The sequence below is a fragment of the Eubalaena glacialis genome, chromosome X (assembly GCF_028564815.1).
Source record: "Eubalaena glacialis isolate mEubGla1 chromosome X, mEubGla1.1.hap2.+ XY, whole genome shotgun sequence".
In the NCBI taxonomy this organism is placed as follows: Eukaryota; Metazoa; Chordata; class Mammalia; order Artiodactyla; family Balaenidae; genus Eubalaena; species Eubalaena glacialis.
Window position 1 is genome coordinate 136330967 of NC_083736.1, and position 25180 is coordinate 136356146.

At 52.3% G+C, this 25180-nt stretch overlaps 2 protein-coding genes and 1 pseudogene across 2 annotated transcripts; 1 reads left to right on the forward strand and 2 right to left on the reverse strand.

Annotated features, from left to right (window-relative positions):
- The first annotated feature begins 8022 nt into the window (after window positions 1–8022).
- Window positions 8023–9366, forward strand: PNMA5 (PNMA family member 5). Its single transcript, XM_061178251.1, has one exon. It carries the CDS (start codon window positions 8023–8025, stop codon window positions 9364–9366), a length of 1344 nt encoding a protein of 447 aa, XP_061034234.1.
- Window positions 9367–9634: 268 nt separating this feature from the next.
- Window positions 9635–13320, reverse strand: LOC133081945 (basic salivary proline-rich protein 1-like). Its single transcript, XM_061178252.1, has 4 exons — window positions 13244–13320; window positions 11867–11941; window positions 10846–11288; window positions 9635–10008 (listed from the first exon to the last, which is right to left on the reverse strand). The coding sequence occupies exons 1-4, from the start codon at window positions 13318–13320 to the stop codon at window positions 9635–9637; spliced, it is 969 nt and encodes a 322-aa protein (XP_061034235.1).
- A 5730-nt stretch (window positions 13321–19050) lies between these two features.
- Window positions 19051–23733, reverse strand: LOC133081610 (ADP/ATP translocase 3-like; annotated as a pseudogene).
- Between the last annotated feature and the right edge of the window lie 1447 nt (window positions 23734–25180).

Genomic DNA, 25180 nt, shown 5'->3' on the forward strand with positions numbered 1-25180 from the left:
TATTCCAAACAAAACCCATAATCGTCTTTCATGAACTCAGTCTTGGGTTAGCAGTCTCATGAACCCATCAGCTTCTTCACTAGAGTTCCGGAAATTCTGGCCTAGTCCAGTGACAGGATTTCAAAGTTATTTAAGTAATCGCATCAGAAGCTTGTGCCTCAGAGCATCTGGCATAGTCCTTTCCATGGGGGTCTGAGACAGTCCCTTTTTCTGGAAGATGAAGCATTCTGGCCTGTAGCTGATTGCAAGCGCTTTCAGGGAAGCCTTAGTGCATGACAAAAGATTTAAAATGCTCGTGGTTAAAGATCTGATGAGAGTTCATCGCAAAAATAATGCAATTGACAAGGAAATTTTGTTGTTTCCGTGGCATGCAACATTTTAAAAGATAACTACAATTATGATTGATAACACTACACTTTTTAATATCAGGCAAAGCAACACCAGGACATATCATCAACACTGAGGGCATTGACAAACCTCCAGGAAATTAATACGATTTCTGAAACATTTATATTAATAACATTTCGCTCATGCAAATGTAACCTCGAGAAGGTTAGGCATCTCTTATGATTTGACAAAGCCTCCCATGAAACTCAATATATCAAATAAACTTATTATTTCTGGCACCTCTGTTTTTACAAGGTAAGAGATACTTTGTGGTTTTCCAGGCTCTATCTGGGAAAACTCAAATAACCTTTGAGATCAGGAATATACCACTCAGGGGAATTCGCTGCCGTTCCAGTGGTTAGGACTCAGCACTTTCCCTGCCGAGGGCCAGGGTTCAATCCCTGGTCAGGGAAATAAGATCTCACAAGCCACCCGGTGCAGCGAAAAAGAAAGAAAAAAAAAAAAAAGACTATATTGCTTAGGATTTGAGTGTGGGGAAAGTAAGATAAGAAAGTTGTCAGAAGGTTTGAACACTTGGTTAAATAAGATCATGTGTCAGCAAGAAACACTACTTGTCTATTTAACCAAAGTGACAAAATATTTTAAATGTAAATCTTTGGAAGTAATGCAATTATAAAGAACCTTAGTTCTTTCAAAAGTGACAAGACTTGGTTGAAGGCCATGATAAAGTCAACATAAAGCAAAGAAAATTACTCTGATAAGAAAGACTCTTTGGCCGGAGGTGCGCCCGGGGCCGCGGGACAAGCGGGCGCAGAGGTCGCCTGTGTTGGGGGGCGGCTCCGCCAGAGCATTGTGGGTCCGGGGCTGGGGGCGTCCGGGCTTGCGATGCTCTCCGCACTCTCCCGGCTCTGAAGCCTCGAGAACACGGCTAGGCAGCAGGAGCTTAATGGGGAGTTGGCCTGCTGGGAACTAGGGGCCTGCTGGGGTCTCAGTTCTTGGCTGGCCCCGGAGCACGAGGTTGCCAGGCGTGTGACGGCAGCAGGTAGGAGTGAGCCGCTGGTGCGGTGACGAGCAGGGAAGGAAGGACACTGGCTGTTGGCCTGTGAACCTAGGCAAGAATGAGCAGCCAACACAATCCAGACCAGAGTCTGTGGGCCCAGCTCGGTCCTGGGCGGCTGGTCAGTGGAATAGACCTGCACGTGTGGCTCTTGTCACTCTAGGACTGGCTTCAGGACAGATCCTGCTGATGAGCCAAGGCCACAGCCCTCAGTTCTCCAGGAGAGTGCGCCGGAGTGGAGCCAGGGGGGTGTGCCCGACTCAGCAGGGCGGCCACGCACGTCCAGTCTGCTGGCAAGGGCAGTGGGGAGCCGGGGCAAGTCATGGCCTTGGGAGTGTCCTGTGATGAAAAAGAACCTGCAGGCTTATCAAATAACATTGACGTGGAACGTTGGTGTGCTGAAAGGCAGTTCTGTGTGCTTTTCCCCCCTGGTGGGGCTCAGCAGTGCTGAGGCAGCAGGCGTGATACAGAAGTGTGAGCAGAGACCGTCTGGAATCCCCAGACTCCAGGGAAACTAAAGGTGACAGCCAGCCTAGTGAAGAGGACAGGAGTTGGGGGCCGGTGGCGGTGGGGCAGGAAGGCGCCCAACGGCAGCGTGGCCCATCTGCGGTGGCAGCAGCCCAGCAGGCGCCCCTCATCTCAGGGCCCTAATCCTGGCTCCAGCCGGGTGGTCAGGGGAGCTGCAAGGTCTTCTGGGCGAGCAGAGCCCACAGTCCTGAGCTGTTCTTCTCTGTGTTTGGGTCATCTCCCCCCATCCAAGGGGAGAAATCTAGATGAGGTTTAAGAATCAGTGCTTTAAGACTGTGGGTCTCGGAGTTGAAACCTTGGAACACGTGTTTTCAGCACAAGGTGTTAAAGTGAACGGAAGGATTTAGCGCCTTTTCAAGGAGGGTGTCTCCATGTGGGCAGAACTAGAGAATAAAAGGGTCTTGAATAAAAAAAAAAGAAACAAAGAAAGAATCTTTGCTTTCTAGGCAGATTACTCAAAAAGTAGAGAAAAACCTTCTACTACCTCTTACTAAGAGCAGACCAATAATCTAAGGAAATGTTTCCATTTTAACAGAGAAAATCAAATTCTAGTTTTGTATCAGTGTACTATTCGATATTATAGCTCATTTTTTTTAAACCTATCTCCTTTTTTTAAAAACTTGTTCAATATGCTTTTTTTTTAATTTATTTATTTGATTTATTTTTGGTTGTGTTGGGTCTTCGTTTCTGTGCGAGGGCTTTCCCCAGTTGCGGCGAGCGGGGGCCACTCCTCATTGCGGTGCGCGGGCCTCTCACCGTCGCGGCCTCTCTCGTTGCGGAGCAAAGGCTCCAGACGCGCAGGCTCAGCAGCTGTGGCTCACGGGCCTAGTTGCTCCGCGGCATGTGGGATCTTCCCAGACCAGGGCTCGAACCCGTGTCCCCTGCATTGGCAGGCAGATTCCTAACCACTGCGCCACCAGGGAAGCCCTATAGCTCATTTTTAAAAATCTTATAAACAAACCCACTGAACTTTAGCCAGCTTTGACCACAAGAGATAAAATATCCTCTGAGAACCATATCCATTCAGGTTTTGTCCTACACTTCCATTTTTTCATTCTGGAACAACCAGTCATTTTACTTTAGGACAAAATTATTCTTTTATTTAACAAAAACACATCCTGCATAGTTAATTTAGTATAAGTGTAAGGATTTAAGTTAGCAAAAGATCTTGGAAACTATCTTTAAGACTGACATACTACATATGAAACAATTACTGCTGAAATAAAGTTTTGTGAGAACAAATTCACTGTCATTAATTCCTGAGAATTTTGAGTATTCAATTTATAAAAGCACTTAAGTATCTCTAAACCAGTAATAATGGAGCTCCTTGAAAGACTTTTATAATCTAATTTGGTAATACCATCAGGGTAGGAAACATTATATACGCATACATACACACAAAAACATAAAATAAATAAGTCCTGGGGATGTAATGTACAGCATGGAGACCATAGTTAATAATACTGTACTGTATTGTATATTTGAAATTGGCTGAGAGAGTAGATGTTTAAAATTCTCATGATAAGAAAAAAAAACTATGTGTGGTGATAAATGTTTACTAGACTTATCATGGTGATCATTTTGCAACATATACAAATACACCTGAAACTAATATAACGTTCTATGTTTTCAGACATACTTCTTAACCTCCGCTGTCTTCCAGGATGGCGGTCAGAACCCCTCTTCCTATGATATCACCCTTAATGACACCTTGTCATACCTGTAATGCCACGTGGCTGAGTGGGGGCTTCATGGAGGCACAGTGGGCTGGTGTTATGAGAGCCCTCAAGTAAAATGTCCCACTTGGGGTCCGTGACTTTCTGACACCAGCAGGTAACCCTTTTTCTTGGCATGGGAAGGAGAATGATTTAACAGCCTCTCAATACTACATTCTAATTAAGTAAGGCATGTTCAGGTCTGTGTTCCCCTTCTCTGACATAGGAAAACTCTGCACTTAAAGGTAATCTTTAATTTAAACTTTTGTCTGCTTTTAATATTTTTATTAAAACGTTATCGAAAAGCCTCTTCTTCTGTGTCCCAAATAAAGCAAAAGAAATCTATTCTATCACCAAATGACCACAACTTCTGGTCCGAAAAGTGACTACAGGCTTCAGAGCCTTGGTACTCCAAGCGTAGTCAGGGATCTGCTGCATGGGAGTCACCTAGCTTTTGAGAAACGCAGAATCTCAGTCCCACCCCAGTCCTCCTGAATCACAACTTGCATTTTTATCAAGATCTACCAGATTTGCAGATTTCCAGTGCGATAACCTGAGCTCCCCCCACGCCGTTTTCCGGAACAGCGAGTTAGGGTCCCACGGGCCCCAGGGAAAATATTCCAGTCTTCCTTCTGTGGAAGAAATTTTCTTTGGAAAAGGGCGGGAAGCAATTTGGGTACTAGGTGGGCAGTACTAGGCTGTGAAGTCAAGGGAATAATGGGACAATGGAATTCTTTGAAAGTTTTCGGTCTCTTGGTGGATACGAAAAATTTTCGTGCCCTTGCATTTTTACCGGAAGCAGCTGTATTTCAGCCGTCCTCCTCTAGAAAACAGACCAATTAAAAAAAAAATCAGGATTTCATTTAGTAAGCACCCACTGGGCTTTTACTTTTGCACCCGGCCCTGCGCTGACCGCTTGGAATATTCAAATAGGGAGAGCAACTGGTAACTGTCACGCCACAGCTTCGGTCCAGTGGGGAATAGACATGCTACAAGAGCCAAAGTGGCTGCTGGGCCTGGCGTGGCACGTGGTGGGTCTGGCGGTCTCCTTCCAGCGACCAGCCTAGGAATTGCAGGGGACCCTATTCCACACCTCTCCCTGGTCACGGTCCAAGGCTGGAGTCTGTCCGGCTCCGCAGTTTAAGGTGCCCCGGTTTAATCCGAACTCTGTCCGCCTAGGTGCGAACACTGGCTGAGGGCGGGGCGAGGGCTCCCCCTTTCGAGGGGGGATGGTGGGTGCCACGCTGCTACGGTACAGCCGCGAGTGGGCCGAGAGCAGCTCTGCGGGGGCGGGGCAGGAGCGGGGGTGGGGAGTTTGTAGCCCAACAACCCCTTTCCACGGGCTCCGGCCCAGAATGCACCGCGCGAGCAGTGGCAACGGTCGCGTGGTGCTTGTGGTGCACAGGCGCTCCGGCCTGCAGACATCTCCAGCAGGTACTGGTCGGCGCCCGGGGCACAGAGAGCAATCCAAACCGCATGGGATTCCACACAATGACCCTTGCCATCTCCCTGGGCGTCCCAGGGGTTGGTGGCTACAGGTTTCCCCTGGAAGTGGGATCCCACTACATCAGGCATGGCACCGCATCAATTCCATGCCATTTCCAGGCACCGCGACCAGCCTAGGAATTGCAGGGGACCCTATTCCACACCTCTCCCTGGTCACGGTCCAAGGCTGGAGTCTGTCCGGCTCCGCAGTTTAAGGTGCCCCGGTTTAATCCGAACTCTGTCCGCCTAGGTGCGAACACTGGCTGAGGGCGGGGCGAGGGCTCCCCCTTTCGAGGGGGGATGGTGGGTGCCACGCTGCTACGGTACAGCCGCGAGTGGGCCGAGAGCAGCTCTGCGGGGGCGGGGCAGGAGCGGGGGTGGGGAGTTTGTAGCCCGACAAACCCTTTCCACGGGCTCCGGCCCAGAATGCACCGCGCGAGGGCTCCGGCCCAGAATGCACCGCGCGAGCAGTGGCAGCGGTCGCCTGGTGCTTGTGGTTCACAGGCGCTCCGGCCTGCAGGCATCTCCAGCAGGTACTGGTCGGCGCCCGGGGCACAGAGAGCAATCCAAACCGCATGGGATTCCACACAATGACCCTTGCCATCTCCCTGGGCGTCCCAGGGGTTGGTGGCTACAGGTTTCCCCTGGAAGTGGGATCCCACTACATCAGGCATGGCACCGCATCAATTCCGTGCCATTTCCAGGCACCGCGACCAGCCTAGGAATTGCAGGGGAACCTATTCCACACCTAACCCTGTTTACAGCCATTGCGGTCAGGACTAGTGGCTCTGGGCCTTATCCAGGAGGGAAAGTGGCTTCAGCCCTCCCTCCCCTGGCCTCCACCAACTTCCACTGACCAGATATATTCCTGCTCTGGAATGAGGGATGTTTGAGGTAGCGGGTGTGTGAAGGGGTCGCGGGGACTTAGGGAGGTGGGCTTAGGTGTGGGTGGGGACAACAGGGGAATGAGGGCGGGAGGCTTGGGGACAGTAGTTGGACTTGAGTGAGGTCAGGGCTTGGGACAGGGATGATGCTTGGGAAGCGGTGGGACATGGTTTGAGTGGGGGCAGGGATTTGGCTTGGGTGGAGGCAGGGCTTTGTTAGGGATCGGACTTGAGTGAGGGGATGGGACATCGGAAGGGGTGGGGCTCGGTGGGGGCAGGGATCGAACTTCCGTCAGCGTGGGGCTTGGCGTCAGGTGCTGGGCTTAGGTGGGGGTGGCGCTTGGGTGGGGGTTTGACTTGGAGGGTGTAGGTCCTGGTGGGGACAGGGATCAAACTTCCGTGGGGGGAGGCTTGGCGTCAGGGGTGGGGCTTAAGGCCTACGTCGTGCGTCAGTGGGGGCAAAGTTTGAGGGAGGGGGTGGATTTGAGGGCGGGGCAATAATCATACTGTAGGATCCCTCCTGTACTAGCACTGAATACCAGTGGAGCAGTTTGTTTCCTTTTTTTTTTTTTTTTTTCAATTTTTGAATTTTATTTATTTTTTTATACAGCAGGTTATTAGTCATCCATTTTATACACATCAGTGTATACATGTCAATCCCAATCGCCCAATTCATCACACCACCACCCCCCCGCCCCCTGAGCAGTTTCTTGTATCCCTGTACCAGAGTGCCTCTGTAGGCTCAGAATTGGCACAGCCTGAGCAGGGGCGTGTGGGGTAGAACCATAGCAACGTACCTTGCCTTGGACAGATGCAGTGAAGCAGTACCAACTCCCCGGCACCAGGAACTGCCTCTGGGCAGAGCTAGAGGGCAGGCCTAGTGTTGAGTGTGGGTGGAATCCCCGTATCTGCACTGCCGGTGGGTCCCTAATCAGCATGGGGAACAGCTGTGACGTAGACCTATGTTGGGAGAGGCTTCTGTAGCCCTGGCAAAAAGCAGGAGGGGTGGGGTTGCCTACCAAGGTTTACAGGGTCTGCAGGGTAGGGTCACACCTAGGGCGAGAGTTGTCTGTTTCAGCAGTATGGCACTGTAGACCCTTTTTGGGTCCCTTTTCTGTCCCTGATTCTAGCTTCCACACAGTTTGAAACGGTAGGCTACTGTTTTTCAGCACTTGATCCTTGCTGCCCACCCCCCATCTCCCCTCCCCTCCAACAACAACAGGACACTTCTTTGGTTGGAGGCCAGTGACCTCACCTGTTGCTCCTTAACCTTACCACGTAACACCCCTCTGCGATGGAAAGCCATGGTCCACGCTGTTCTCAGTATCCATGGCAACACTGCAGCTTGTCACACGTTCTCCACACCCACCAGTTTCACTGCCTTGTGCAGAGCTCCAACCATCTTTCTCATTTGTCAGACATTTTCTGAGAAAGGAGGGAACTCCCCATCCCTGTCCTCCAACCTTTGCCCCAGAGAAGTGGGTACCAGGTGCCCTGGGCCTGAACAGCCCTGAGCCAGGGAGTGGGACAGCCTGCTGTCCTCTCCCGCTTGGCGGGCTTTGTCAGGCCCCTCCTCCTGACGCTGGCCTTTTCACCACAGGCACCTCCAGTACACACAGAAGAGTCCTTGGACTTTGAGGAGGAGTCCACGGCAAGCAGAGGTCAGCAGGGAGGGGATGAGGTGCGGGGAGCTTGGCCTAAAGACACCTCTCCACCAGATGACGGGGGAAGCCCTGAGAAGCAGGGACTGAATCTCTGTGACCAGAAGTGGGGGTAGTGCATGGGCTTTGAGTCGGGGTGGGAGGGTGGGCATTAATGATGCTCTCACCCCATTTGCATCATAGGCTGTGGAAACCCGGAACGCTTCTGCCTTCGTACTTGGCATTGACTCAGAATTCCTTGAGTCCTGGTCAAACGCTGTGAGCTGATTACTGCCCCTAGTCTTAGGTCAGTCCATAGGTAGTGGGAGCAATGGCTGTGAATCTGTCCATAGGTAGTGGGAGCAATGGCTGTGAATCTGTTGGAGGATTGGTGCAAGGGGATGGACCTGGACCCCAGGAAGGCCGTGCTGATCGCGGGCATCCCTGTGGAGTGTAGTGAAGAGGAAATTACAGAGACCCTGAAGGCGGGCTTACAGCCCCTGTGTGCCTACCGTGTGCTGGGCAGAATGTTCAGAAGGGAAGACAACTCTAAGGCACTTTTCATCGAATTGGCCGACGAGGTCAATTATGCTACGATGCCCAATCAGATCCCAGGAAAGGGAGGTACCTGGGAAGTGGTGCTGAAGCCCCGTAGCCCAGACGATGAATTTATCAACAGACTGAACTACTTCCTGAAAGATGAGGGCCGGAGAATGGTAGATGTGGTCAATACCCTGGGGCATAGCACTTACCCTGAGGACGTAGAGCCAAAAGGCTTGGCTCAAGTCGAGCCACCAGTCCCGCAGCCTCTGAAAGCAAGCATGTGGTACCCAAAACTGAAGGTGTTTTCGGGACGCACATTCCCAGACCCAGGCGAAGAGAACTTTGAAGCCTGGCTAGAGCAGGTGACTGAGATGATGCAGATGTGGCAGGTGCCTGAGGTAGAGAAGCAGCGGCGTTTCCTGGAAAGCCTAGAGGGCCCCGCCCTGTCCCTCATACAGGTGCTGTGGGCCAACAATGACTCCATGACTGTGGAGCAGTGCCTGGACACCCTGAAGCAGATCTTCGGGAGTAAAGAGGACTATAGAACCTCACACTTAAACTTCCTCCAGACGTGCCAGAAGTCCGGGGAGAAAGTCTCTGATTTTTTGCTACGGTTAGAGCCCCTGCCGCAGAACGCCCTGCAGCGCAGCCTCTGGTCAGTGAGAAGCGCAGACATGATTCGCCTGAAGCACGTCCCGGCTCAGGCCTCCGTGAGCACCGCCCTCCAGGGCAAGCTCAAGCTCCTGGAGCAGCGAGGGTGTGCGCCCACTTTCCTGGAGTTGCTGAAGCTCATTCGAGATGAGCAGGAGTGGGAGGCCACCACGGCAGTGGCCAGGGAGAAGCAGAGGCAAGTGGGAAGGGGCCGCAGGGCCTCTGGCCCCCAGGTACTGGCAGAAACCAGTGTCCCAGCCCGTCCGGTCATGGTGCAGGCACGGCTGTTTCGTGGGAGCAGCGCTGAGACCGTCCAGAAAGGGGCTACCCTGTCACTGAAGCGCAGGCAGGTGCCGTGCCTCTGCGGGACTGGGGAGGAAGGCCACAGCCAGGCAGCGTGTCCTAGGGCCGAGAACCAGCCCCCAGCAAAGCAGAAGCCTCAGCTTGCAGCAGAGGAGTTGGGAAACGAGATGGGGGCTGGGGCCGTGAGCCACCCCAAGCCCGAGGAAGCATAGGCTCAAGATATCCAGGCACCCCCTCCCCTAGCAGGCAACCCAGATATTTTAACGTAGGGGAAGGGGCAGTGCGCAGGAACAGTGGGGGCCTTGACTGGGGCAGAGGGGCAGGGCAGCCAGGCCCAGGCCCAGCCCCCTCGGCATCCACCAGCTGGAAGGGGCTCCACCAACCAAGCCAAAGTCAGCTCAGGGAGGCACCGGCGACACAAGCGGGGAGCCACCACACAAGCGGGGAGCCACCATACCCAGCACGAGGGGTACCTGAGCCTCAGACAGAGACCCCAACACAGCAGAGGCTGAGAAAGGTATAGTCGGGGGGCTCTGGCATCAGCCCTGTCTTCCGGCCACCCTCAGACGCCCACCCTGTGGGCTCTGAGCTAATGATGCTGATGGGCCCCCAGGCCACGCGAGGCCTAGAGGCGCCTCCCCGGGGCCGCCCCTGCCGGAAGGAGCCAGCGCTAGCGCTGGCGCTGGCCAGGAAGAGCTGCGGGGCAGAGAGGACGTGCCCCAGAGGGCACACCGCAGGGTCCAGCCCGTCTTCAGGATCATCTACACCGCTCGAGGGGAGCCCCGCCCCAGGAAAGCAGCCCCCTGGAGCCTCTGCGCAAGTGAGGGCCGGGGGCAGTCTCCTCCCCCTGCAGCCTGCAAGGGCAATAGGGACAAGGACAGCAAACGCTGTGAGGAGACGATCCCAGGCGAGAGCGTCAGCTCAGCTTGACAGGCAGGGCGCTGAGTACCTGGTGGCGCAGTACCCCACAACTCGCTTTGGTGTGAGTGGGGGGTGCAGGGAAGCGTTTGTTCCAAAGGAGGAGGAGGAGGAGGAGAGGGAGGAGACGGAGGAGGGAGACATGGAGAAGAGGACGAGCGGCAGGAGGAGGAGGGGAGGGGGGTCCGGGCAGGGTCCAAGAGAATTTGTTGGCGGGAGGGAGGAGTGTTTTGTTCTACCTAGGTTTGTGCATGGCCACTGGAGACCTGGGACTGGCCTGGAGAACCACAACTCACCAGCTGCGAATGCCAAGGCCAGCCCCAAAGCCTGCCACCTGGGAGCAGCCCTGAGTGGCCAGCCCCGGCCTAGGTGAGGGGCACCTGCAGATGGCTGCCACCCACACTGTCCTGGGAGACGTTAGGGGCCACTCAAGGTGCCTGGGCCTCCCTCCCGAGAGGGGACCCCTATTCAGTGTTCCCCCTCTGGGGCAGGCTGCTCCCTGTGCTGGCAAGCCCAAATGTGTCCCTGTAGGCCCCAGAGGGACCCAGGTGTCAAGGAACCCCCCCCAGCCCCCGCTCCCCTCCCCCCCAACACACACCCTAGCCATCGTCCCCCCGCGCAGCCCTGCGCTGCGCCACGTGCCAGCCAAGGCTCTGGTCTCTGTGGGCCAGTGTCGTGAGCTCAACGTGTGCTTTCTGGGCGTAGATTCAGGCCCAGCGCTGCTTCTTGTTGTGGAAATGTGCGTGTGCTCTCCTCTGAGCAGTTCCCCCCACCCCGGCCCGGCGCGGAGACCCCGAGCCCAGTCCCAGGAGCCGGCGGGGAGGACGGGATGGACGAGGTCACAGCCAGCGCCCACCCCAGGACCTGGGAGCCCACCTGGGACCTTGGGAAGGAAGACCTGGACCGGGGCTGCAGGAGGTCTGCGGGAGGACCCCGGGGCCTGTGCTCTGCTGGGCCACCCCGTTGTTCCTCGGGACTCCACGTCCTCGGCTCGGTGGCGCGTGCCCTGCTGTGGGACCGTCCTGTGCCCGCCATAGGGCAGGGCCCGGCCCCGGGCATGTGGGCCAGAGGGGGAGGGGCTGCCCCGGGGGGAGCGGGCATTGCCGGCGCCCATCGTCCTGGCGAGAGGCCACCCGCGGGGCCCTGAGGAAGGGAGACTGGGGGGGGGATGGAGGGCCGCCCGGTGGGGTGCAGCAGAGGCGCCTTGTTGGGGACCCTGGGATGGGGGGCCGGGACCCGTTGGATCCGGTGGCCGCTAGAAGTTCCTCTGTGTGTTGTTATGCCCTGTGTTCAATGGTTTCAGTCAATGTTTCTCTTTAATAAATTTCCCTGAAAGTTTCAGCTGAGCCTGGCCTGTGCTGTGGGCAATGGAGGGAAGGGGCTGCTGTGGTGGGGTCGGGGTTGGGGGCAGCAGCAGTGGCCTGGCACCCCGAGTCGGCACGGAGGTATGGTCCGGGCAGCGTCCAAGAGGGTCCGCGTGGTCTCCTGGGCTGGACGGAGCCGGGCGGCAGGGCCTTGTGGGCACGGGCCGTGGCTGTTTGAGTCCCCAGGAACCTCGGGGAGCCCCCGGGAACCAGTGGGTTAGGCGTCGGGGGGAGGGGGAGGGACGGCAGGCAGGACCCGAAGCTCCAGGACCCCTGGCAGCTCTGTGGGGGCTCGGGGCACCCAGACGGTTCAGAGAGGTCACGTGTGCCCTCCCAAGGACCAGCCGGCCACAGAAGGGTCCAGGTGTGAGGTCAGAGGCCCCTGCCAGGAACGCGGTGCAGGATTCCGGGGTGAGGGGTGTTTGCCCACCTGCCTGAGATCCGTCTACCCCTGCCGGCCCGCAGCGGCCTGCCCTGGTCTAGGCGCTGAGGGACGTTTGGGGACCTGGGGGTATGGGATGGCCCAGGGAAGGAGGGCCGCCCAGCAGGAGTTCCAGAGCCCTCAGGCCCTGGGTGGGGTCTCGGAAAGGCAGGGAGAGCTGTCCTCCAGCTTAAGTCCCGGGCGGGGCGGCCCCCTGAGGGGCAGGGGCACCCCCTCCCTGTCCCACTCCCCTGCATCACTCCTGTGTCCTGGGAGCAGGCAGGAGGTGGGGTGGGGGTGGGGGTGGGTGCTGTGAGTGGGAGGCTGTAGATGGGGCCCCGGGATGACCCCTTCCTGCCCAGAGGCTAAAAGTTTTTGAAAATCATTTAATGTATGTAACTGATCAGTACGTATCTCAATTTTCTGTGGAATAGTTTTTGTGGCATCGATAAATTTTACCAGATAAGCAAAAGGGGATGTTTTCTGAATCTTTTCATCTGCTATTACTAGGCCAAAATTTTGAAGTGATCTTTGTAGTTGTTCAAGGGCATGCTGTAACATAGTGACGTTAGAATGAGCTAATAATATATCGTCCATGTGATGAATTAAATATAAAGAAGGAAACTGAAGACGGACAGGCTGCAATGCCTGAGCAGCATATTTCTGACGTAAAGTAGGACCATTAGCCGTACCTTGAGGCAACACCTTCCACTGATATCGCTGCATAGGCTCTCGGAAGTTAACAGCAGGCACACTAAATGCTAAATGCTTTTTATCTTCAGGATGCAAGGGAATAGTAAAAAAACAATCCTTTAAATTTATAGCAATAATATGAAAAGTATGAGGAATGGCTGAAGGAGAAGGAAGACCGGGTTGTAACGCTCCCATAATTAACATAGTTTGATTGACAGCCCTTAAATCTTGTAACAGTCGATATTTTCCTGACTTTTTTTGTATAACGAATATTGGAGTATTCCAAGGACTAGTACAAGGTTCTAAATGTCCTAATGATAATTGCTCATTAACCAATTGACGAGCAGCTAATAATTTCTCCTGAGTCAGGGGCCATTGGTCCATCCACACAGGTGAATCACTCAACCATGTTATGGGATCAGCAGTGAGTGGAGGAGACTCCAAGGCCCCTAAGAAAAACCCGGTCCCTGTCTATTAGTGAAAGTCCTTGGAACAGCAGGTTCAACAATTCCCTGTTGATTAATGCCTAAGCCTCCATTAGGAAGAAAACCTTGGTTCAATAACATACTAGTCACAGTAGAGTTAGGGCTACATAATAACACTCCCATATCTTTAAGTATATCATGGCCCCATAAGTTAATGGGCAATCCAGGAACAATGTAAGGTTAAAAATAACCCATGTGCCCCTCCTACTCGTCGCGGCGTAGCGTCCGCGGGGGGTGGGGGTGTGCGGCGGCGGCGGCTGCTGCTTCTTCGGCGATTACTGCCATCGCCGCGCGCGCTCGCTCGCTCGCTCGCTCCCGTCCCTCTTGCGCTCTCTCCGGCTATAGTATCAATCATAGCTGTTGTAAAAGGGGCTGTAGCCCCGTATTGGGCACATGCTGCCTTTAGATCTTTTAAAACTTTAAAAGGGATAGCCTGATGTTCCCTAATACCCTGCTGAGGATTATTAGGATCTGGTCTTTCAATAACCGGGCAGCAAAACAAAGGATCTTCTCCTCTCTGCATTGCCCCTTGAACAGCCCTCTGCAGCGGGCTTAAAGGGACAGCATCATGTGATTTACTCACATTCAATTTTTTAAGAGACTTTTCCACCAGAGCTAATAAAACATCATCATTAGGATATTTATTCCTTTCATGTCGTGCAGCTTCCTCAGCGAGATCAAAAGGCACACCCTCATCTGAAAAAGGAGGGCTGTTGCAGCCTCCGCAAGCGGCGGAGCAGAAGAAATAGGCTTAATGTGTTCCCCTTCAGAAAGGCGGGGTACAGAATCACAGAGGGGTTCCGAGCATTCCTTGATCAAATTCCATAGACTAAAGGTAATAATCGGAACTTGAGTTGGGCCATTGGCCTTATAATGATGGCGAAGATCTTCCCCTACTTTCTCCCATATAACGGCGTCTATAGAACCTCCCCCAGGAAACCAAGGAGAAACCTCATATACATGCTGTAAGAATTCAGAGATCTGCGAGGTAGATACTTTTGTGCCCCGTGCCTTTAACATAGACAGCAGCACTTGGGCGAATAACTCACGCTCCTTGGAGCCTTTTTGTCCCATCTTATTTGACTTCTGACTCTTATTTGCCTTATGCCTCTTATTTTCCCTTTTTATGATTCGTGGCGGCCACTTACTCTTCTATATTCTGCATAAGGATCCACTTACCTCTTTTTCTATATTTCCTCAGCCGTCAGGTCCCTGTTCGGGCGCCACTTGCGATGGTCCAGCCACCGCAGGGGGTCTTCCAGGTCCCGACGGAGAGGGGTAAGGGACTGAATAGCACCGTGAGTATGGGGTCAGAAGGACCAAGACAACTGATGGTTGCAAGGCACTTTATTTAGAATCTACTGAATCTTATATAGACAGAAGAGGAACTCATTATTAGACAATAATCCCATGGAATTGCTTATCGTCTCACTTCAGTCACTACCACGGACGTCAACAAGTTTACAACAACTATCCTTGAACATTATCGTCCCTTAACCAGGCTCACACGCAGCCCCCAGTCATAAGGAACAACCAGGACTCTCAGTTCGCTGAGGTCTCCTGGCTTGAGATAGCTTTACTAATCTCTTTTACATTCCTCAGGCCTGGGGAAAAGAGTGCATTCCAAGGTAAGGGCTTTGCTTTTTGTGAGAGACATACTGTCTCCTCCAGGAGTTACCTCCTGCTAAGACTGCATGCTTCCCACACGCGGTGCAGGATTCCGGGGTGGGGGGGTGTTTGTCCACCTGCCTGAGATCCGTCTACCCCTGCCGGCCCGCAGCGGCCTGCCCTGGTCTAGGCGCTGAGGGACGTTTGGGGACCTGGGGGTATGGGATGGCCCAGGGAAGGAGGGCCGCCCAGCAGGAGTTCCAGAGCCCTCAGGCCCTGGGTGGGGTCTCGGAAAGGCAGGGAGAGCTGTCCTCCAGCTTAAGTCCCGGGCGGGGCGGCCCCCTGAGGGGCAGGGGCACCCCCTCCCTGTCCCACTCCCCTGCATCACTCCTGTGTCCTGGGAGCAGGCAGGAGGCGGGGTGGGGGTGGGGGGGTGCTGTGAGTGGAGGCTGTAGATGGGGCCCCGGGATGACCCCTTCCTGCCCAGAGGCTGGCTCTGGACCCCCGGGGCCCTCGGTGCCACCTGAGGAGGGCATCGGCCAGGGTGGAAGGCACTGCTCATCCGGGAGTACCCTCCCTGACCGTGAGACTGTGCCTTGTGCTCCTGCGCGTGCGTGCCCCGGGAGGGTGTGCGTTTGCGTTCGGCGAGTGTGCGCCTGCGCGCACCGCCATTTTCTGCAGTCCCGAGCTTGTGTCCGGTGTGCATCGGGAAACGGGACCGTCCACGCAGCGAAATGGCTACCGTGGGCGTGAGCGGCCTCGGCGGCGCTTCTCCCGCGGTCGTGCCCGCGCCTGCCGCTAGATGGCGCGCGAGGATCACAATTGGGCCGGGCCGCCCATCTCGGGCGCCCTGGGCTCCCGCTGCCCTTCCCCCGATGGCCTGGAGGACATGGGTGGTTCCACCGTCCTTGGGGCTGAAGCAGCCCCCCCTACCACGTGTGCACCCTCGCCGCAGTGCCGGCGGAGGCGGGAGAGAGGAAGGGAGCTGGGTGCCCGCAAGGAGCCAAAGGGGCTGTTTGGCGGGGTGCCCTGGTGTCGGTGGTGTCTGGGCACTGGGCGCTGGTCTTCAGAGCTGGCCGGGGCCGGGAGCTGTGGACACGCGGGGAGGGCGGCTCGACCCTCCAACCACGAGGGCCCTCGGGCGGAGATGCCTGCTCTGGGCGCTGGGGCTCCGTGGGGAAGGGGCTTGTTCCTAAGCGGTGGGGGAAGGAGGGGAGTTGGGTGGGCAGGGGCCTCCTGCAGAGCGGTGGAGCCTTTTCCTAGCTCAATGTTCATGGAGCCTTTCCGTGTTCTGTGGTAGAAAGTGAGTAGAAGCGGACTGAGGAGAGTGTCCTGGTTACCGGGTTGCAGAGCTAGGCTTCCTACGTCTGGGACCTGTGCTTCTTTCATCACATTATGTATTGCTTCCAGTTCGTGGGTAGTTTTTACCCCTAAGGCCTTGGTGAGCCTGGTGGACACGTCCTGATAGCTCTGGCAGTCAGTCCAAACGTGAGGCAGGGGCGCCTCTTAAACTGTCCTATTTGTTATCTAACCTCCTGCCTCCCAGATGCTAATGATGGTGCGCCAACACCTCGATTCTATGTAGACATCTAGCATTACTATTCATGCCAGACAGACCCTCTGTGTCATTTAATTAAAGCTCAACTGTTACACTCCGGGTGACATGATTGTGGCTCTCGTTGTCTCCCGTTCCACAGTCAGGTTCTGCCTTTCAGCCTTATTTGATTTTTATTCTTTCTAGCAAAACCTCTCCCTGAATTAAGGCCAGGCACACACAGGTAATTTTGAGGTTTATATTTCAAGTCCTAAGAGCCCCCATTTCCCAGAGCACCAGCAGTTCAGGGAAGAGTACCGCCCCCATCCCTTATTCTCGGTAGAATCTGGCCTTTCCTTTTCAGCTAGCCCTCCCTCTTCCCCTTGTGCCCGATGTCTGGGCAAACTGGTAAGGAAGCCTGGGTGCTCCTTCCTTTGGCACCAGAGGGAGATTAGAACCATGTGTGCCCCTGACCACATGTGAAAACTCTCACCTCGACCCCGCCTCCTCACCATGGTAAAATCTCAGGCCACTCTCTATCCTTGCTCTCACAAGTCACTTCACAGCTGGTTGAGAGGCTTGTCCTGCTCTCTTGAGAACACTTGATTCTGTAAGTAATGAACCATTTCTTGACTTCTTGGTGTGTGTGTGTGTGGTGTCATTGGTCTCCAGGTCCAAAGCAAATTTTGGGTGGGGGTCTGTCTGTCTCTCAGGTTACATTGGTGGAAATTATGTGCAAGTCTATGGAACTGCCCCCCCCCCCCACACACAACCAAGAGAGTCAATTACAGACAATATCACAGGAAGCATGGCAGAGATTAGAGCCGCTCTGAAAGATGTAGGGGTGGTGGTCCCCATCATATCTCCATTTACTTTGCCAGTCTGTTCACTGAAGAAATTGGATGAATTCCGTAGAGTGACTGTATACCCCAGGCTTCACCAACTGGTAATTCCAGTTGTGGATGCTGTGTGCTGGGCGTGGTATAATTGCTCAAGCAGATGAATAAGGCCTTCGGTCCATGTTACGTGGCCATTGATTTGATGAGTGCATTCCTTTCTATTCCAACCAATCAAAGAAAGAGGATAAGCAGCAGTTCACAATTATGTGGACATCTTTATTTACAGTTTGGTCCACTACCATGTTAACTCTCCTGCCCTGTGTCATATCTGTACTCTCTTATAACATAGTACAAAGAGATGTGGATCATCTAGACAGCCCATAGAACATCGGTCAGATCAGTTACACTGACACCATCATACTGATTGGACAGGAAGAGTAAGAGGCCTCTCTAAGACACATGTGCTCAAGAGCATGGGAGATAAACGCTATGAAGATTCAGGGACCTGACATTTCAGTGAAGGTTTTAGGAGTCCAGTAAGCAGAGGCATGCCAGGATGCCCCCTCCAAAGTACAAGACAAATCATTGCGTCGTGAATCCTCCACCACAAAGAAGAAAGTAGCACACCTGGTAGGCCCCAGGATTATTGCTGCAGTCCATATATCAGGTGATGCAGAAGGCTGAGAGCTGGGGTGCAGGAGAGGAACCTGCAGCAGAGGTGGGGTGCAGGAAGGAACTTGCAGCAGAGGTGGGGTGCAGGAAGGAACCTGCAGCAGAGCTGGGGTGCAGGAGAGGAAGCCTCAGAAGAGGTGGGGTGCAAGAGAGGAACCTGCAGCAGAGGTGGGGTGCAGGAGAGGAGCCTGCAGCAGAGGTGGGGTGCAGGAGAGGAGCCTGCAGCAGAGGTGGGGTGCAGGAGAGGAACCTGCAGCAGAGGTGGGGCGCAGGAGAGGAACCTGCAGCAGGTCCAGGCTGTAGTGCAAGTAGCCTTGTGGACCATCTTATACGACAGACCCCATGGTGTCAGAGGTATCAGTAATGGGCAAGGATGCAGTGTCAAGTTCAAGGTCAGCCCCTGTAAGAGAATTGCCACTCAGTCCCCTGGGGTTCTGGAGGAGGGTCATGCCATCAGCATCAGAGATTATATGTCTTTCTGTAAATAGCCTCTGGTGTGTTTCTGGGCCCTGGTAGAGACAGATGCTTGACTATGGGACACCAACTGACTCTGTGTCTGGAACTTCTCATCATGAGCTGGGTCCTGTCAAGTCAAAATCAGATGGCCGATCAGCAACTCACTGTAGGATGGAAGTGGTGCATCTGGAATGCAGCCTGGGCAGGGACAGAGGTATAAGGTTTGTGAGCAGTAGCACAGGCCCTCATGTTACCCATCAGTCATACCAGAGCTCCTCCCTCAGCTCACACTATGGCCACATGATCCCATACAGCCAGATGAAGAAGGAGGAGAAGGTCTAAGCTTGGCTTTTGGATGGATTTGCTTGGTCTTTGGGTACAAGTTGAAAATGGATGGCAATTACATTCAAGCCACACCTAGGGATGTCCCTGAAAGAAAAGGGGGAGGGAAGATCTAAACCCCTAAATGGGTTAGGGTGGAGGTACAAGGGGTGTTTTTTGTTTTTCTTTTGTCTGTGTCCTGGTTTTATTGTTTTGCAGAAGAATGCCCAACATTGAACATAATTGCAAATATTTGGCTGTGCCAAAGATAATAATGCTTAAGTACAAATGGGAGACATGATTTTTTAAAATAAATACTTAAATAGAAGTTGGTCCTACGATCACCTGAAGTCTAGGTCTGGTCGGAGCTGCCTCACCTGTGGACCCATGAAGACATCATGATTCCACTCCCTCCCTAATCAATACATGGACACAGGGTGCCAATGGTCGTGATCACAATGAGCCTTTTGCCAGAGCCACCTCCACCTCTCCACAAACATGGTGAAATTTCTCGAAGGTCAATGGTCCATAAAAGTTAAGTATTCTACGTGGTTCTCTTGGTCTGTGTGTCCAGCGGGGTGGGGCCTAGATGACCTCCTTCAGGTCATCATACAGGACAAGCATGAAGGCACCACCCATGAGGCAGAGGACGTTGGACAGGCACCCTTGAAGAAGGCTTTGCCCCTTTCGTCTTTGAAGATCTTCTGCTAGCAGTTAAGGGTCCCCCTGTACATGATGTTGGCTCCTTTGTGCCCTGACTGCATCATCATCCGCCACCACTTGGTGTTGAAGGGGTAGGAGACCATGCTGGCCACCGCTGTCATGTTCTTAGAGTCAAGGAGCATGACTTTGGCGCTGTCATACATGCCAAAGTAGGTGGCCTGGTAGATGATGATGCTCTGCACGGAGATGCTGAAGCCGTGGCATAGACCCCGGATGCCATCAGACCTGGTGATCTGCACCAGTCTCCTAATCCTTTGAACTCGATGTCAGATTTCCCGAAGTCAGCCGCCAGGTGGGTTCTGGTGAAATCCAGGGGGTAGACGAAGCAAGAGGGAGGTGGCTCTGGCCACCCCACCAGAGGCCAGATTGCCAGCAAAATACTTCCAGAACTGCGTGTGCTTGTCCAAGGCCCCCAGGAAGATCTGCTTGTACTTATCCTTGAAGGCGGAGTTGAGGACTTGAGTGGAAGCAGTGGATGACCCAGGTTGCCCCTCCAGAAGGACAGCACACCCTGCCCCTTGGGGATGCGCACGACGCAGCCCACGATGCCCTGTACTGCTTGTCGGCTGCAATCTGCTTGCCGGTGTACTGCAGCTGCACAGCAGTTTTACCCACTCCATCGGGGCCACAGCCATCTTGGAGATGGTGGCGGCAATGCCTCTGGCCAGGAAGTCCTTGGCAAAGGAGAGGGCCTGTTTCGTTGTGGTGGCAGAACGGGCAGCTCAGTGAGTGGAGAACAGAGCGGAGGCACAGAGAGCTGGAGGGTGGGTGCTGCCGGTCAGCCCTGGTGCCGCTGGGACCGAAAATGCAGGCCTGGCATCCCATACAAGATGGTATACTGTCAGGGGATATACTTCAGACTGAAGGATGTGTTTGAGTGGGCGCATGAGCGTGGGATCCTCTGGTATCACACATTGCATCACCCAGAAGCTGCTAGCTTTGTAGCATGCCACAATGTCCTGCTGAAGGTGCAGCTGAAGCACATGCTTAGAGGCGATACTCTGCAGTGATGGGGTGCCATCCTCCAGAATGCAATATATGCACTGTATCTGAGACCTCCATGTGGCACTGTGTCCCCAGTAGGAAGAATACGTGGGACTGGGAGCCAAGGGGTGGAAGCCAGAGTGGCCCCACTTTCCATCTTTCCTAGTGACCTACTCAGGTGGACATTGTGTGTCACATCTCCTTAGCTCTGGACTTTGCAGGAGAGGATATTCTGGTCCCTAAAGACAGTGCACTCTCACCAGGAGACACAGCCAGAGTCCTGTGGTGCTTATAGATATGACTGCTGCCCGGCATTTTTTTGCTCCCTGTGTCCAGAGAGCAGCAGGCAGGAAGAGTCGCCATTTCAGCAGGGGTAAGCAACACTTATCAAGGAAGAGGTAGAACTGCTCTGACAGCTGGGGCAGGCAGGAATGTGTGCGGAACACAGATGATGTGCTTAGGTGACTTGGTACTCATTTGCCCAGTTGTGCCTGTGAATGGCCAAGTGCAGCAGTTCTGCCCTGAGAAGGGTATGGATGCCAGGGACTCAGGCCTCAGGGATGAAGGAGAGTGACCAAGACTGCAGAGGTGATAGCAGAGGGTGAGGGAAGCCTAGAATGGGCGGTGGAGGAGGGAGGTAACGAGTAGCTGTCGCAGCTGCAAGACCAACTGCATCAATGGCGTTGTACTTCGTCCCACCAATTTCTCTCTTCTAAGTGGACACTCAAGAAGACAGGCACGTGGGAGCCACAGAGAAGCTGCTCCCTGAACATGTGTCCATGGAATAGTGGATCTGTGGGGCAGCTACGGAAGCTCACCACTTAGATGTCACTTTAAGAGAGGAGTTCAGTCAGCTGACAGCGTCCAGATGCAATGCTTTCAGGATCCACTGCGGCATTTGCACAGAGGTCATGCTATTCCCAGGCAGCACCCAATCTACGACTTAGCACAGCAGGGCTACCAGAATCATTTCTGCTCAATGTGGGACTCCTCAATGGGCCGTCTTTGCACCAGAGCTCCCAGTGGGCTGGCCAAGACTTTCTCAAAGCTGCACCATCATCTAAGGCGCTCCCTTCCAGCCCTTCTTCCATCTCCCTCTCCTTCCACAGGTGTCCTACATTCACTGTGGTCTGAAGGCTCTTCCTGCCTACCCCCCTTTATCTTTCTCAATAAATCTTTTGCACTTTCTAACTCCATCTTGGCTTCCTGGAGGACCTGAACTGACACATTTCATTTGAGGCGAGACAGTACTCCGTCTCTTCTTCCATGGCGAAGGTAGGAGAAAAGCCAAAACACTCTTTCCTCCTAAAAATTTCCTTTAAAAATTACCTTCGAAATATTTTCTCTTCTCTTAAATAGCATTGATGGGATGGGGCTTGCTGCAGTGGCTTTACCATATTTTAGTAAATTCAGCACCGTAGGGGGTTTGTTTGAGGGATTTGGGAGCTGATCACACGCAACAAGCTTTATTGGGTTACATGTGCTCCGTAGCATGAGACCATCCAGAGGCTTATGGGTGGGCTAAGGAAACACCACCCAGAAGGAGAGGAGGGTAAGGTAACTGTTAAGGGAGAGGGAATCAGAGAGGAGGCTTAAATGTCTTGGTGATGGCACTCAGCAGCATGGCAGGGAGTCTCTAGGTCAGAGAATTCTGAAGGGCAGCAGTGGCTTGGCGTCTTATCAATGGCCAGCGGATGTGGGGTAAGGTGTCCTGGGAATTGCAAGGCAGGCAGGCCCTAATTGACTAATAATCTGCTGGTTTGGGCTATTTTAAAAATAATTTAATGTGTAAAAACTGGAGTTTGGCACCAGTGGGATTTTGAGCTAATGAATCTCAGCCTGCAACAAAGAAATAGAAAAGCGAGGGGCCAATACACAGAGGCCATCTGAGGCTGATTTATATAACAAGCATTTTGATATATTTCTGTTGAGAATGGAGACCGTGCAGGGACTTAGCACCTCCTGTCCTCAGGTTTGGGCTAAAACCCTGAGGAGACAGGCAACATTCCATTTAACATCCTGTTACATATTTAATAAATATGTATTCAATACATATGTATATAGCTATGTTCTGCCATGCATTGCCCCAGGTGCCAGAGATACAATGGATAGCGAAACCACTCATGGTTCCTGCCATCATGGAGCTTTGAATTGCGGGAGGAATTGCACAAATACATATGTAATCATTATGTTAAGTGCTTGAGAAAGGCAAGTACTACAAGACTGCTACAAGAGTGTGTTAGAGAGGAACTTAAGTTAGATGGAGGCAGGAGTGCCAGTTGAGGTGCCCTTGGTGAAGGGACATGAATGCTGAGGCCTGAAGGATGAGTAGGAGTTGGCCAGGCAAAGAGTGAGGGAGGTTGTGCTCAGGCAAAAAGAACAGAGCATGCAGTGGGCACAAAAGTGACCTCTGCCTCAGCCACCCACTTCTGCTGTCACTTTCCAGGCTTTGTCGTCTCCTGTAACTGCCCCCACCTTGATAATCAGTGATTCAAGCATCCCACTCTGATTACAGACTCCCCGCTGTGGTCATTTCCCAACCTCTTCAGGGCCTTCAGGCATTGCCTTTCTCTGTCTCTCCCTATCTGTCAGCCATCTCCTTTTTCACTTAATCTTTATTTAAATGACTTTACTCAGGTATAATTAAAATGCACATATTTAAAGTATACAGTTTGATAAAGCTTTCTCATACCCCTTTGGAGTCCCTCCCTCCTGTATCCTGCAACCTTGCTAAACTCACTTATTACTTCTAGCAGCTTTTTCTTGGTAGATTCTATGAGATTTTTCTACATAGAAAATGTTGTCTTCAGATAACAGCAGTTTGACTTCTTTTCTAATAATGAATACCTTTTACTTCTTTTTCTTAACATGAGACAGAACTCTTCTCTGTCTTAGAAAGGCTTTCTGCTTAGCTCCTTAGCTTCTGACTCAGTCCTCTACCTCTTCTTTGTCATTGCAATCTTGGCTCCTTAAGTCTCCAATTTTGTGTCTCCAGGCCTGTGAGACCACTGAAAGCTGTGCTGGTTTTTTGGTCCCCAGATATATCCATCTACCTGGATGAAGCCTGGATTCTCAGCCTCCTTCACTGCCCTAGAATTGGCAAATGCCCCCAGAGGAGAAGAAGCTGCAAAATATCAGTGTACCTTTCCATGGTCCTCCTTTCTCCTGCACGTTGGCCCCTTAAGTTCTGATCACTTCAGTAGGTCTCCAGTGGTTTAAACTGATCTTTTTCGTCATATTTTTAAAAACTGTTTTTGCTATTTAGAATGTTATTATTATTAAATATTGCATATATACAAAAGAAAGATAATGTGTACATTAACAGTCCAAGGAATAGTAGAAAACCAAACGCCCATGAGTCTGTAACAGAGGAGAACAAACCTAACTCCATATTCGATCTATTCCTTTAGCTCTAATCTCTGTGCTTAGTCATGCTGGCTCTGAACCTTTGTCTCTTCAATCAGTAAAAGAACATTGCCTATAGCCTGAAATATACAATAGTCTTTTCTCAAGGCTCTGCCTCCCAGGCTTAACCTTTAAAGCCATAACACTTTCATTCATATAGACATAAAAAGTTATAGAACAGTAAATCACATTTGTCTTATTGAAGGTTTACAGGAACTCCGTGACCTGACCTACCTGGACGCCTACAAGAACAAGGGACTATCATATCCTCTCTGGGGTCTGGCCAGCACCAAGAGGTCTGCAACAACCAGCCACACCCTCTCCCCTTTCAGTATAAAAGAAGCCTGAATTCTACCTTGGGGAAAATGGTTCTTTGGGATATGAATCTGCGATCTTCTCAGTCTGCTGGCTTTCTGAATAAAGTCGCTGTTCCTTGCCTCAACACCTTGTGTCTCCATTTATTGGCCTGTCATGTGCTGAATAGTATGAGCTTGGACTCGGTAACAAATCCACCATGAAGGTAAGCTTTAGGTACAGAGCCCCCCGACCCTCCTCACTTATATTCAGCCCTAGTCCACCCTCGTGCCACTATTCTACATTATTGTTATTTTAAAAATTCATTTCAAATGAGATATAATTGACGTATAACTGTGTAAGTTTAAGGCGTACAGTGTGTTGACTTCATACATTTATATGTTGCAATGTGTTACCACCTTAGGGTTAGCGAACATGTCTGTCACATCACATAATTTTTTTTTTTTTTTTTTTTTGGCTGTGTTGGGTCCCCGTTTCTGTGCGAGGGCTTTCTCTAGTTGCGGCAAGCGGGGGCCACTCCTCATCGCGGTGCGCGGGCCTCTCACTGTCGCGGCCTCTCTTGTTGCGGAGCACAGGCTCCAGACGCGCAGGCTCAGTAGTTGTGGCTCACGGGCCCAGTTGCTCCGCGGCATGTGGGATCCTCCCAGACCAGGGCTCGAACTCGTGTCCCCTGCACTGGCAGGCAGATTCTCAACCACTGCGCCACCAGGGAAGCCCACATCACATAATTATCATTTATTTTTTGTGGTGGGGACACGTGTCATGTTTTAATGGGATTTTCCTGTTGTTCTCTATAGGAGCATTTGTCTGCCAAAAATTACCCTGTCATACCCATAAGCAGAAGTCAAATCAATAAAATCATGACCCCTTCAATGTTTCTCAAATTTTACCACCTGTTCTCATCTCTTCTACCACCATGTAGTCCAAATTATGACCATATATTCCCCTATATTAGTCCAACAGCCTCCTAAATTGATCTTGTATCCACTTTGCCTCCTTCTTATGCGTTCCTCATATAGCAGCCAGAATTATTTTTAAAAAAACAAATCATATTATGTTACTTCCATGCTCAAAACCCTTCAATTGCTTCCTACTGCTTTCTTAGCATAAAATGAAAAACATTTTTAATCACAATAAATGGCATTTGCTGAGTTGTGATAATGCTCAATGTACCAGGCACAGTATCGTTTGATTTTCAGAGTAATGCAAATGATTATTTCCATTATTTCCCTTGTTTATACCAATGAGTAAGTAGATATCTATAAAGTTGAATTGAATTGGTTAAGGA